We start from the raw sequence: 14,735 nt of genomic DNA, 5'->3' as shown, positions 1-14,735 counted from the left end.
GAGCACTCTAGTCATGCCTAATCAGAGAGACAGAAATTTAAAGCCCCACAGAATAAAAAATAAACCTTTCTAGAAATGTTTGTTGTTCCAGCTCATTAACACATTGTATCCATTGGACAGTATTTCTTAAAGGCCATAAAAATTAATAGTGTATTTAAAAACTGCTTTATTGGCATGTTTCTCCAAAGTCTAATTTAGCTCCAGTGCTTAATTGTGCTGTCTCTGTGGATCAGAATTACGAAGGCTATTTTTTTTGTTTTATTTTTAAAGATTTTTTTTCCTTGTAGTGTTTTCTCATGCATTTACTGAAAACCACATATTTAGCCTCTTGTATCCAGGTACCCCAAATTCTTTGAATGTGTTCAGATTCGCTTGACAGTAAAATGAAATTCCCACTTGACATTTTTGGGGGTTAAAAATTTCATTAGAACATACTGTTTGTCAGAGTTCCCCCCAGATTTATAGCATATCCAAAATCTATAGTTTTCTATCAACTCTATTGGAGAAGATGGTAAAATTGAGATGATGGGAAAGTTGATGGGAAACCTTTTGTTTCTCTTTGTTTTACTATGCTTTATTGATATAAAGGAAGTATTAACACACTTTTTAAAAGTCACTGTTATTGCATATGTTTGTGCATGTGTCATGTGATTGATGCAAAGATTTGTTATCAAACACTTCCAATCTTAATGACAAAGTGAACTGATGTCCTGAATTAGATGGGATAGTTTTGAATTTGGAGACCTCTGGTCCTTTGTGGAAAATTTTCCATTAAAACATCTGTTTTGTATCTTCATTGGACCTCATTTTCCTCTTTTAGATTGCATTTTGAAATTCCTTCAAGTTCTAGATCAGTGGATTCTTTGTCTTTGTTGTCTTTATTATTGTTGCTGTTTATCCTTTGTTCTTAGGAAGGACGAATGAATTGGGAGGGTAAGGCAAAGGAGAGCATTGTCATCATTCTCATTTTCTCCACTATAGTCGTAGCAGTCCAGAGGAAAGACATAGGTCAGGAGACATGGTCTCCAGAAAGGCTAAGATATTTGAACATCAATTATAAGATGATATGTGTTGAGGGTGATAAGGGTTGATAAAGAAATTTCTGCCTGTAAGCATACCTCTATCCCAATGCAGAAATCATATATTATATTTCTAGTTTTGGATTGGGAAGCTATAATTTCTTCATTATATGATTCTGATCCATAAATTAAGGAATTATCTGTGGGAAAGTGGATTCAAGATTATAAGATTCCTAGGAGTCCTTTGCTCTCCTACACAACTTTTACTTGAGTGAGAGATATGTCTTTGCCTTAATTATGATTTGACTTTTCTTTTCTGTAATGAATCCTTAGACTTCAGTGATGATTTGGATAAAAATTAGATGCTTTCACCAAGTCAGAAATGAAGCTATGCCTGTTCTCAAATTAGGACCTTTTTCTTGGAGTTAGGAAAATTACACGTGCCACAGAGAAGTAAATAAAATATCTACACAGGGTAAATAAAAAATATTTTAGGGATTTGAGGAAGAGCTAACCATTGTGTGGGTGGTAGAGACTAAGATGAGTCTTGAAGGGAATTAAAGATTCTAAGCCGAGAAGTTGATAATGAGAGTGGTCCAAGCTTGGGAGAAAGGCTCTGCAAAGTTAGAGAGACAGTAAGTAAGCTAGGTTGTCTGGAGACAGATATCGAAACCAGCTTAGAAAGAGAATGTAACCATCTTGTGAGGGGCTTTCAATAATTAATAATAGAGTTTGTATTTTGTCCTAGAAGCAGTGTAGAGTACATTTTATGTTCCAGCTAAACTAGATTAATAACTACTTCTAGTCAGTTGACAGATCTTGTACAAACCACAGGTGATACAAAGAAAAAAAAAGACAAAAATATTAGCAATTGCTTTCAGTGCTCACATTCTGTTGGGAGAGTAATGTGCATATAATTATATATGTGTAAAAGTAATATAGTATAAATGCAAAGTAATTGGTACTCTTAGAGGAAAGAGACTAGAAAGGGAAGGAGGGGGTAAGGAGAGGTTGTTAAATTTGAAGATAATCAGGAGGAGAATGTTAAATTTAAGTTCAGTCTGGAAGAGATACTAAGAGTCAGAAGTGGGAAAGGAACATTTTAGGGGTAGACCGTAGTCATGCCAGGGCATGGGAAAGAGGAATATTGAACGTCTTGTAAGCAAGATGGGGGTAGCTTGGAGGTGAATAAAGTGTTAGAAGACTGGAAAGGACAGATTGAAAAGAGCTTCAAATGACATACTGAAGATTTTATTTTAGATTATAGAAATAATTAGTATCAGGGTTTACAAAGGGGGAATGATGACAAGGTCACACTTATATTTCACCAGTAAATCTAGGCATCTGAGTGGAGGAAGGCTTGGCATAGGGAGCAGTGTGAAGCAGGGAAATAAATTATTCATACCTATGTACATTATGTATATTATAAGATTTCGTGAATACACATAATTATGGATATGACTTAGGTGAAAATCTAGCAAAGGAAACCTAGAAAGAATGGTCACCTGAGAGTTGTTTTTTATTTTCATTTCTCTTATTTTAATGATTTAAAGCATTCTTTCATGTAATTGTAAATATTTGGCAATTAAGAACTGTTTGATCATATCTTTTTACCACATGTCTATTAAGGAATAGTTATTGAACTCACATATATCTGTTATTTGTTCATATAGATGATTTTCAACATTCACATGGTTAATTTTTGGTACTTCAAGCATTCCTGTTATTTTATTAATAACCTCATTTTCAATTTTGAGTGGACAACTGTGCATATTCATGACCATGTACAGTAGAGGTAAATGTCAGAGTGACAGAGGTGATATTTAGACTTCAAAAGTGAAGTAATTGAGGGGATTAGAATACCAATTGAGTGAACCTGACTACATTTCTTTAAAATCCCAGCAACCTCTCCCTTAGTTTTATTTTTATTTTTTTTTAACAAGGCTGGGGTTAAATGATTTGCCCAAGGACACACAGCTAGGTAATTATTATGTGTCTGAGGCTGTATTTGAACTCAGGTCTTCCTGACTCCAGGACTGGTGCTTTATTCACTGTGCTACCTGGCTGCTCCTCTCCATTGGTTTTAAAGAATGACCATAGAGAGGTTTATAGCAGTAATAGTATACAGTTCAACATCTTCATGTTGCCATCAGACACAGTAGAAGATAAGATTCAGGTTGAAAAAGTTGTATTTTTATTTGTTGGCAGTACTTTATAGCATTGTAGATTTCATGTGTTATAAAAAAATGAGTGTTCTCTGAAATCAATTTTTAAAAAAAAAATTGAGATGTTAGCACTTAAAGGTCACAAAATTCCAGGAAATTGCTAATGAGAAAAAATGTTTTAGATGTTATCCATTTTATTTTGTGTACTGAATTTTATGGATTATTTTATGGTTACTGTTAGGAAGAGAACATTCTCAGAATTATCATTTTGTTATAAAGAAGTATGTACAGAAAAGTATATTTTCAGTGATTTCTAGCAAAAGATGACGGGTTTTTCTATTTTCTAGTATTTTCCTATTATGATCTTTAATATTAAAGCCATTTATCCATTTAAAATTATCATAGAATACATAGAATTTTGTAGAATATGAAGTGTTGATCTAAGTCTGATTTCTCCCAGACAGCTTTCCAGAATTCCCAACAGCTTTTCATCAGATCGGGAGTTTTTCCCTAATTTGAAATAAGCAAGACAAAACCTTTGGGGGTTTCACCTCATACTCTACAAATTGACCTATATGACAAAAGATGGCAGTAGTGTTGGAAGAGATGTGGAAAAAATAGACATACCAAGGCATTGTTGGTGGAACATTGAATTGGTACAACCTTTTGGAAAGGAATATGGGGGCAGCTAGGTTGCCCAGTGGATAGAGCACTGATTTGAAATCAGAGGACCTAAGTTCAAATCCAGACTCAGACACTTAATAATTATTTAGCTGTGTGACATTGGACAAGTCACTTAACCCCATTGCCTTGCAAAAACCAGTAAATAAATACTAATATAAAGGAAAGGAATTTTAAATTTTGTGAATGAATTGCCCAGAATATCTTTACCCTTTGACCCAGAGATTTTATTATTGGGATTATACCCCTGTGAGGCCATTGATAAGAAAAAGGTCCTTATATATACCAAAATTTTTATAGCAAAAACTTTTTCCTAATAGTAAAGAATAGGAAACAAAAGTAAATGCCTATCAGGTGGGAAGGGCAAAATAAATTGTGGTAGGTGAATGTAATGGAATATTCTTGTGCTGTCTGAAGTAATGTATGTGATGAAATACAAAGAAGCTTGGACTGATTGAGAGTGAAATAAACAACAAAAAATGTACAAAGATTACAACAATGGAAATATGAAGAACAGACACATACAAACTCAAAGTGAATCTTGCAAAATTATAAAGAAGAGGGGCGGCTAGGTGGTACAGTGGATAGAGCACCGGCCCTGGAGTCAGGAGTCCCTGAGTTCAAATCTGGCCTCAGACACTTAATAATTACCTAGCTATGTGGCCTTGGGCAAAGCCACTTAACCCCATTGCCTTGCAAAAAAAAAAAACTAAAAAAAATGATAAAGAAGAGGCAAGGCTCAAAAGAAGAGAGAGGATGCTTCCAAACCTTCCCTTTTCACATATGAAAGGTTACACATTGCATATGTTTTCATATTTCTTTAAATATATTGATTGTTTCATCTTTTTTTGTCTGTAAAAAGACTTTTTTGTTATATGGCCTGTATCTCTGGGGAGTGGGAAGGATACTAGAAAAACTATGTGATAAACAGTTTTTATTCAGACAATGAAATCTATGCCTTACTTTTTAAAAAAGAAGCATAATTTTTGTCTACTGAAAATCTTTAAAACAAAAACACCTGTACAAATTTTAGATATGATTCAAATTCAAACAAAAAAATAAACTAAAGCAAAGCTGGTACTGAGTAAAGAAATACATCTAATTGATATGTGAAGGCAAAAAAAAAAATACCCTGGGAAAATACAAAAACATTTATTACAAAATAAAAGGTAATTTAGTTAATCTAAGAATTATATTAAATTGAATCTAACTAATAATACATTTTCTTTAGAGAATGGGTATCCAGCCTTTTAGCTCTTCCAAGCCATGTAGCTCAACAAAAACTTGTCAAGAGCTATTTAAAAGTTTTAATATTTAGGACTGCAATATAACCCATATTACCAATGAGGATAATAATAATAATATGTAATAATGCTACATTAATGGGCTTTGAGGGTTACATGTGGTCTGCAGGCCAAGGGTTAGACACATCTGTTTTAGAGGCATAGAGAAAGACATGAGCTAGAGTCACTGAGGATGAAAAGGAATACAATTGGTATATCTTACCTATGTAAGGGATACCAACAACAGTCTCCATCAAAAAAATATCCTATAATAATTAGTGTTAAAGCTTTTGTGAGTACCACTGACTAGATTAACAAGCTCTTGAATGGCAAAGAACTCTTTAAATGGTGTGTATTTTATATCCTGAAGAAAACTCATTTGATTTAGCAGACATTTATTGGCATAGCCAACATTTATTAATATTTATTAGCAAGGTGCTAGGTGCTGTGCTCACTTGAAACAATAATTATTCATTGAATTCAAAAAACAACAAATATTTGTTCATTGAATTTAATTTCATTAATTTCAGCACATCCTAGCTTTTTGGTTGCCTTTTACCCCCCTATTTTAATGTATGTGCATATTTTGGAAAGGAATATTGTGTGTGTGTGTGTGTGTGTGTGTGTTATTTTAACCTATTTTTATTTTACAAAATAAAAATTGGCATGTGTGCAGCAAAATATAAGAGGATTAATAATATAAAATCTGTTTCAATTTCAAGAAAGCCTCAATAATATTACACATTGTATTCAAAATTGTCCCTCTTTTCTTTTCTTTGCTATGAATTATTTACTTCATTGTTTCTTCTCACCTCTCCCCAAGCCAGCTATAATTAAGCATGGATATAAACACACACACACGCACGCACACACACTTGCTTATACTAATGTTCATACTCACATACACACATATATACCCAGACACATATGTGTGTGCTCATTTTTATAACATTTCCTGAAAGCAACAAACCTTCCTCATTCTTCTATTCTTTTTCTCCTCATTATCCCTGCTTCCTCCTATTCCTTATTAAATCACCCTTCCAAGAATCCCTCCCTTACATAATCTTCTGTGTTCCCTCTCGTCATTGATCTACATACCCTTCTATATTCCCTACCCTTAATATCCTACTCCCATACCCTCTAACTCATTATCCTCCCAATTTCTTCCTCTTATTTCTTTACTTTGTAGACTTTTTTGGTTTATTTTATATTATAATAATCTTGTTGTGAGAACAAATGTAACCCCCCCCCCCGCCGAAAAAGACGAGAAATCTCAAGAATAGTGAGAGAGAGAAAAAATTGTATTTCATTCTGTATTCAGATCCTAATGGCTCTATCTCTTTGAGTTGCCTTCTTTATCATTAGTCCATCAGAGAAGTTGCTTCAATATATTTCCTATAGTTGCTATTACTAGCTATATTTCCCTCCACCCCATTCCTTCCTACTCTGATTTATTCCATTCTCTCACTTCTTTCATCCTGTCCCAACTCAAAAGTATGTTGTATCTGAGTACCCTCTTCTACAATCTTCCCTCTCTTCTATCACCTATCCACCCTTCCATCCCCCCCTTCCCCCTTATCCCATTCCTTTCTTCTCATTTTTCTCTCGGGTAAGATAGATTTTTGTGCCCTATTTAGTGTGTATGTTATTTCCTCTCTAAGCCATTTCTGATGTGAATGAAGGCTCACTCATTCCCCCTTTTCCTTCCCTGTTCCACTCCATTGAAAAAGCTTTTTCTTGACTCTTACATGAAATATCTTAGCCCCTTCTTCCTCTCCTTTCTCTTCCTCCCAGTACTTTCCTTTATCACCCATTGACTCCATTATACCTCTCAGTACTTTCCTTATCACCCATTGACTACATTATACCATTATATTCAGCTTTTTCCTGTGCCCTGTTTATATATGCACCTTCTAATTGCTCTTATAAATGAAAAGGTTCATATGAGTTATCAGTATCGTCTTCCTGTGCAGGAATACAAACAGTTCAATATAATTAAGTTCCTCATAGTTAGTCTTTCTCGTCCACTCCCTCTATCATTCACCTGAATTCTGTACTTGGAGATCAAACTTTCTGTTCAGCTCTGGTTGTTTCAATAGGAAAGTTTGAAAGTACCCTATTACAGTGAAAGTGTATCTTTTCCCCTGAAAGGATTTGAGTTTTGCTGGGTAATTGATTCTCGGTTGTAAACCAACATCTTTTGCCTTCTGGAATATCATGTTCCAAGCCCTGCGAGTCCTTGTTGTAGATGCTGCCAGATTCCTGTGTAATCCTGACTAAAGCTGCAGTTATTGAATTATTTGTTTCTGGCAGCTTTTAGTATTTTCTTTTTAACTTTGGAATTTGCCTAGAAGTTTTTCTTTTGGGATCTCTTTCAGTAGGGGGATCAGTGAATTCTCTCAATTTTACCCTCTACTTCTAGGATCTCAGGACAATTTTGCTATATTATTTCTTGAAAAATGAAATCTAGGCTCCTTTCCTGGTTGTGACTTTCAGGTAGCACAATAATTTTAAATTATCTCTTCTGAATCTGTTTTCAAGGCCAGTTTTTCTAATGAGATATTTCACATTTTCTTCTAATTTTTGGTTTTTTTGGAATATTTTTATTTCTTCCTGATTTCTCGCAAAGTCATCAGCTTCCTTTCATTCCATTGTGCATTTGAAGAAGTTATTTTCTTCAGAGAACTTTTTTTATCTCCTTTTCTAGCTGGCCAGTCCTGCTTTTTAAGGCATTCTCCTCATTTGCCTTTTGTATTGCTTTTTCCATTTAGCCTAAACTTGTTTTTAATACATTATTTTCTTCAGGTTTTTTTGAATATCATTCACCAAGCTGTTGATTTGGTTTTCATGATTTATCTTCATCGCTCTCATTTCATTTCCCTATTTTTCCTCTACCTCCCTTAATTGCTTTCCACAGTCTTTTTTGAGCTCATCCATAACCTGAACCCATTTTCTATTTCTCTGGGAGGTCTTGGGTACAGAAGCTTCAATTTTGTCATCTTCTGAATCTTCCATGAAACCAAAGAAATTTTCTATGATCATATTATTATTTTTCTTTTCTTTGCTCTTTTCCTCAGCCTATGACTGATTTACCACACTTCCAAGGCTTTGGGAGGTTTTGGGAATAATTCACAGGGACCTTAATCCCTCCAAGGTCTTATGAGAGGTTCTGACTGATTTCTTGCCTGTGTTCAGGCCCTCCCCTCTCCCCTAGAGCTGTGAGGATGGTCCCTGCTTGGTTATGGTGGTGTGGGAGCCCAAACTGCAACCTGGATCTGCATGTGGGCAAACAGTTGCGTCCTGCCCCAAGGAGAACAGAGAGACTTCTGCAGTCTCCCCTGACCCCCTTACTATCTGTGGGCTGAACTCTGGAGGTGCAGGCTTGCTTCCCTGATTCCCATTACAGGTTTTCGCTGCAGGGTTGCTCTGAGCCCAGCACTCTACTCTAGTGTGGCAGAGTTCTCTCGCCACCCCTTCTTGCTGTCCCAGATGATCCCTGGGCCAAGTGATCTGGAAACCGCCCCCTCTGTCAGGGAGCCAAGCATCCAGTCCAGCTGCAGCTTTTTCCATCCCCCAGGACTGGTGAAACAAACTTTTCCTGCAGAACTTCTAAGTTGTTCTAGACTGGGAAAGTGTATCACTCAGTCTTTCTGTGGGTCTACCCTTCTAAATTTTGTCATTTTTTTCGTCTAAAATTTTGGAATTTTTTGGAGAATGAGTTCCTAGGAATTCCTGCCTTTGCGTTTCCATATTGACTCCACCCCCCTCTTCTCTTTCTGAATTTAGAAGGCTTTTATGGCCTTGTGGATGTGGGTGTATGTGCTTTTGTAAAAGATAGTAACTCTTTTTTTTAATCTTTTCCTAGACCATTTTACTTTTAAGAATTCCATCCTACTCAGCTCTTCTATCATCTTTCCTTTTAAACTATCCAATTTCTAATAAGAATCTTGGATGTATGGTTTACATTTCCATGTATAGATAGTAAACAATATGTCCTTATTGGGTCTCTAATAATCTTTGATTTTTTTTTTATATTTCTTTTGTTCTTGTATGCCAAATTTCCAAATAAGTTCAGACCTTATTATAACAAAATTCTGAAAGTCTGACATGTTGATTGTCCATTTTCCTTTCATTCAGGATTATGCTTTACTTAGCGTATGATATTTTCAGTTGTAACCCCATTTCTTTTTGATATGTTATGTTATAAGATCTCCAGTCTATTAAAGTAGCTAGCCATTGCTAGGTCTTATGTAATTCTAATTGTGGTTCCACCATAGTTGAATTGTTATTTTCCTGTTTCTCTTTAACTTGGGGATTTGGGGATTTGGTTATAATATTTCTCTCAGTTTTCCTCATAGGATCCGCTTTCAGGTGGTAATCAGTGAATTTTATTTATTTCTATTTTTTTTCCTCTTGTTTTAACTCTTAAGGATAATTTTCTTTAATTGTTTCTTGTATCAAGATTGGTTTTTTTTGTTCATAGCTTTCAGGTAGTCTGGTTATTCTTATGTTTTCTCTTCTTGATCTATTCTCCAAATCTGTTGTTTTTCTTGTGAGGAGTTTCACCTTCTCTTCAATATTTTCATTCTTTGTATTTTGTTTCATTAATTCATCATCTCTTATATAACTTTGCTGGCTTCCCCTTGCTCAGTTCTAATTTTCAGAGTCATTTTCTTAAGATTCTGGATCTCTTTTGCTAGTTGGTTTTATTTTTCTTGGAATGGTTTTTAACTTTCTCCTTTAGTTTTTCCTCTTCTCTCTTATTTGATTTTTTAAAGTATTTTTTTTTAGTTCTTCTATGAATTCTATTGAGCAAGTAGTCATTTGACATCACTCTTTGGGATAGGAGAGGTGCTTTTTTTTTTCCTGCAGCAGGTACCTCTGAGGACAAATCCTGGTGTTCTCTGTTCCCATAGTAACTATCTATGACTGGGTTCTTTCTCTTTTGCCAGCTCATTAAAAAAAAATAAATAGCATAAAAAATAGCAGCTTAATGTTATCTAGCCCTGTGTGTGGGGTGAAGTGGGGGATGGTACTGAATGGTGCCTCTGGCCTTAAGAGCTTTGTCCTGGTCCCAGCCAATGCAATGCTTTCCCCCTCTAAGCCATAACTGAGGCCCCTCAGCACATATGCTGGAAATCATTTTACTCTCTTGAAACACTTCAGTTGCTGTAACCTTCAGTTCTCCTCTCTGACCTGGGATCAGGATCTAGAATTCAGGTCTCTTGGGAAGTGTGGAGAGCCAACTGCATCCTCCACCACTGCTTCGGCATTCACAGATGGGTCTGGTTCCTTCTTGCCCAGACCATCTTACTGTCTAGCTGGACTTGGTGTCCTTTATCAGCAGAAGTTCCCTCTTTTCCCCAGTCCCAGGAGGTGAAAATTCCTGTGGTTGAGGTGGCACAGCTACCTCCCAATAAGGCTGGCCCTAGGGTCACCTTTTCCTGTTTCAGGGTATTTGCACTTCACTCAGCCAGGGGAACCTTGGTGTTGGATCTTTGGATCTCCTCCATTTGTCCCAGAAGGAACTCTGAATCTTCTCTGGTTGTTGCAGAAGAACACTGTTCTGTCACCTTGTTTTTGCCACTCTACTTTCATTCTGAAGTTGGGTTTTTTTGATCTCTTAGTGGAAGAGATCCAAAAAGCTTGGAATTTTCTGACCTACTCTGCCATCTTTGCAGAATCCCCTTCAGTGTGTGTGTGTGTTTTGTCACATTTAAATTCGTAACACTTTTAGCGGCAAACCGAAATGGTTTTGATTTTAAATTTACCATCTGGGGAATAATATGAAGAATAACCAAGCATAGATGGGGGCCTTATAATAAGGAAATGACAAGACATAGCAGCTCATTGAATATGAGGATAAGAGAGAAGGAAGAGTCAAGGATGCTGCCTAGTTTGTGAGCTCTGATCAATGGGAAGATTCTGGTACTTTAACAAAAATAGGGAAGTTAGGAAGAGGGGAGAGTTGTGGGGAAAATGAGTTCAATTTTTGACTTTTTGAGTTGAACATGTCTTTGAGACATATAATTCAAAATGTCTTATAAATAGTTGGAGGTAAGACATTGCAGGAACGAAAAAGAAGTTAGAAATGGTAAAATCTAGAATGATCTGCATAGATATGATAGTTGAATCCACTAGAGCTGATAAGATTACTAATTATAATAGTAAGGAAAAAGATAAGAGAATCCAGGACAGGCATATTTCAATCAATGACCTGAATGAAGAAGGAAAATGAAAAAGGAATAGTTAGACTGGTTGGTGGAGAGCCAGCATAGAGTATCACCAAAAAAACAGGGTAATTGTGACCGACAGTGTTAAAGACCACAGAGGAGTAAAAAAAAGTGAGAATTTAGAAAATTTAGCAGTTAAAGAGCTTAAATTTAATAGTTATGCTATTTAATTAATAATTAAATTTAATTAAGAGATCTTTGGTAACTTTGAAGAGAGCAGTTTCAGTTGAATTACGAGTTCTTCAGAGAGTTAGGAAAGGAGTAAGAAGAAAGGAACTGGAAATAATTTTAGATCACCTTTTCAAGAAGTTTAGCACAAAAGAGAAGAAAGATATAGGACAATAGCTATTGCAAGATAGAGAATTATTTGATGATTGGGGAGTCACAGACATGTTTGGAGGCAGTTAGGCAACTAGGTAGCAGTGAGGGAGGGAGGGAGAGGGGAAAGGGGAAGAGAGAGAGAGAATAAGTGAATTAATAGGGATGATATAGAGGGGCACTGTGCTGGAGAAGACAATTGAATCAGACTTGTGCATGTAGACAGGGGTTGTCTTGGCAGAGAGAAGGATTTCCTCTTCATGTGAAACAAGAGTAAAGGGGAATAGTGGAGTAACATCTCAGTGATATGAGACTAGGAGAAAGGTAGGAGGACCTGTCAATTGAGAGATTCATTCAAAGAGGGACAAAAAGATTTAGAAAAACCTATATGGTAAGATTGTTAGTTAGGAAGATTTTAATTAGTGCCTGTGTAGAAAAGAAGGCAATTGATAATGAAAATAATCCAAGGCCAAAGGTTGGCAGGGCAAAAGTAAGGTAAGCGGCAAGAAACTGAAGAGCTAAATAAAGAAAGTATATAACTGAACTGGATCACCAGGAGTTAAGAGGTTAAAAAGAGTGAAAGAGTATAACCTGTGCAACTGTGGTGGCTTTGGAAAGAACTGCAGGGTGTGTGGATTAGCCATCACAGTGAGAACAAGTAAAAACATTTGGGGTTGCACCACAGAGGAAGAGATGGAACGACAGCAAATTGGGATCCAATATTAGATTTTTGTAGTTCATGAACATCTGAGTGGACGCATGTGATGATTGCAAAATTAAGTAGGAATATAATTATTTACATACGTAGGTGAGGTGTGGAGTGGGTTCACCTGAAATGAGTAAAATGAGGGACTGAGATGTTAAGGTGTTTGAGGGAGTCTAGGAAGATATCAAAACAAGGAAGTCCCCTGGTATAAGGACAGAAATTAGGGAAGAAAGACTGGGAGCCAGGTGCCATTTAGAAAGGAAGGGGAATCCTGCAGCTCAGTAAACAGAAGTCATCAGAATCTTAAGTGATTAAAAATGGTTTGTGTGAACCTTAAAGTTTCCTCAGAAGAAAGCTTATGAGTGAAGATGATAAAAGGAGAATTTAGAAGTGGCAGTGGGAAGCAAGAACAACTCCCCCACATGAACACAGTAAAACAGGGGTTATGAGTGAAAATGCTATTAGTGCTGGAAAGTGTAGATGGGGATGGGGAAGCTGTATCATTAGGAGGGAGCCAGTTCACAGTGAGTCAAAGGTGGAAAGAAAAAAAAAGTTTATAAGATTGCTTTTGTGTTACTATGAAACAAACATTCTAGATAGTGGAAAACCTAAGGTAGGGAGACCACCAAACAGGTTGAATGGGGGTGCAGGTGTTGCCTAGCCAGGGTGGTTATATAGGAGAGTAGGAAATTTTACATATATGTGTGTGTATGTATGATGGGGCTTAATTAGTAGAAATCCATTTATTTTGTTACTTCCCTTTCTTTTTCTTTTATATTCCTTCCTTTGAACTCACATTTTCCTTGAGTTGAATTTTCACTTTAGTTTAATATTAGTTGAACATCTTTCTGATTATTGGGTCTTATTTTTATTGGCTTATTTTCTAGATGGGAAGTGATGGAGTTTTACGCCTCAGTAGTTCTGCCCTAAATAATGAATTCTTTGCATATGCAGCACAAGGATGGAAACAGCGATTAGCAGAAGGTAAATTTCTAGTTTTTCTTATCCTGCAACATATCAAGTCTTAAAATTCTCTTCTACTGATTTAGCATGGGTCAAAAATCACTCATTACTGGCCTTGTTTTCTCAAACAACCAGGAAGAGCTTTGACTTGGCCTACTTAAATGGAAAAACAGTGATACTGGATTTTGTGCCTGTCACCTGATGTCCAATCTAAAATAAATTCTTAATATCCAGTTTCCAAGGTGGCTACAGAATGATTAATTTGGGGGAGAGGGGGAGAGAGAGACAGGAAGCAGCCTACAAAGGTGGTTTGCTAAGGGTGTCACAAAAACTCAAATGCTATCTTTAGCCACATTCTTTGCATCTCATTTTGCTAAAACTATAAAATGAGGGGTTTGAAATAGATGATCTTTCATCGCTAAATCTGTGATCCAAAGGCAGTTGAGAAAGATTATGTGAAGTGGGTGATAATTTGATCCTTGACTCATATTTGATGCTAATGATCGAAAAACCCTGGGTTGGCAAAGTTTCTGTCTTACTCTTATCCACTGCCTCAAGGTAGAAAACTTAAATCTGTAGGGGCCTAGACAATAGAAGCTTTCATCTGAATTCATTGTTATATTAAAAAGAGAAGTGGATTTGAATACTCAGTCTGCTTCTTACTATATGTATGACCTTTGACAAGCTATAAGAGGAAGGATCACTTTTATTCAAAGTTTTAGTATTTGTCTTTTAGGAGAGTTTACGCCAGAAATGCAGTTACGTATCAGGCAAGAAATTGAGAAGGAAAAGAAAACAGAACCTTGGAAAGAAAAATTCTTTGAAAAGTTTTATGGAGAAAAGTAAGTATTTAAAACATTTTTTTTTTCTTTTAGAGGGAAATGTAAATATAATTCTTTGCTTTACATAGCACGTTCATGCTATAGCACTCAATAAACCTTTGCTAAAAAGGCAGGCCATTCCCTAGGTAAAATTATAGTGGCATGTCAGCACTCCCATTAAAAAAATCATTTTCCAAAATATATAACTTGACCTTAAAAATTCACTCCTGGTAGAAAATGACACATAGAATTTTATCTTGGAAATCAATTTTGATTTTTCTTAGTTAATTTTTAAAAAAATCAATTTCTTCATTTTTGAAATATTTTTTATAATAAATGTATTAGAAATAAATGTTTAGGTATATCTATATCATAAATCAAAATTACATTCTCTTTTTCAGAGGTACTGAATATAATCATGCATTTTAACATTTATTTAAGCAAAACTAAGTTAATATATGTTTGTGGAAATCTTGTGTTGTAAAAATATTGTATTGATATTTTTGACTTAATTATCTACACTTAATATATTTTTTTAAAAATTTG

At 35.6% G+C, this 14,735-nt stretch overlaps 1 protein-coding gene across 2 annotated transcripts in view; it reads left to right on the top strand.

The window, feature by feature from the left end:
• ASXL3 (ASXL transcriptional regulator 3) overlaps nt 1–14,735 on the top strand; it is a 261,137-nt gene that overhangs the window by 216,970 nt on the left and 29,432 nt on the right. For both annotated transcript variants that reach the window (XM_074206270.1, XM_074206271.1), the window contains exons 9-10: nt 13,293–13,389; nt 14,105–14,210. In XM_074206270.1, the coding sequence (XP_074062371.1) occupies nt 13,293–13,389; nt 14,105–14,210 (203 nt within the window). The remainder of the gene's footprint in view (nt 1–13,292; nt 13,390–14,104; nt 14,211–14,735) is intronic.

Source organism: Macrotis lagotis, chromosome X (genome assembly GCF_037893015.1).
Source record: "Macrotis lagotis isolate mMagLag1 chromosome X, bilby.v1.9.chrom.fasta, whole genome shotgun sequence".
Taxonomy (NCBI): domain Eukaryota; kingdom Metazoa; phylum Chordata; class Mammalia; order Peramelemorphia; family Peramelidae; genus Macrotis; species Macrotis lagotis.
This window is presented reverse-complemented; position numbering and strand designations above follow the sequence as displayed.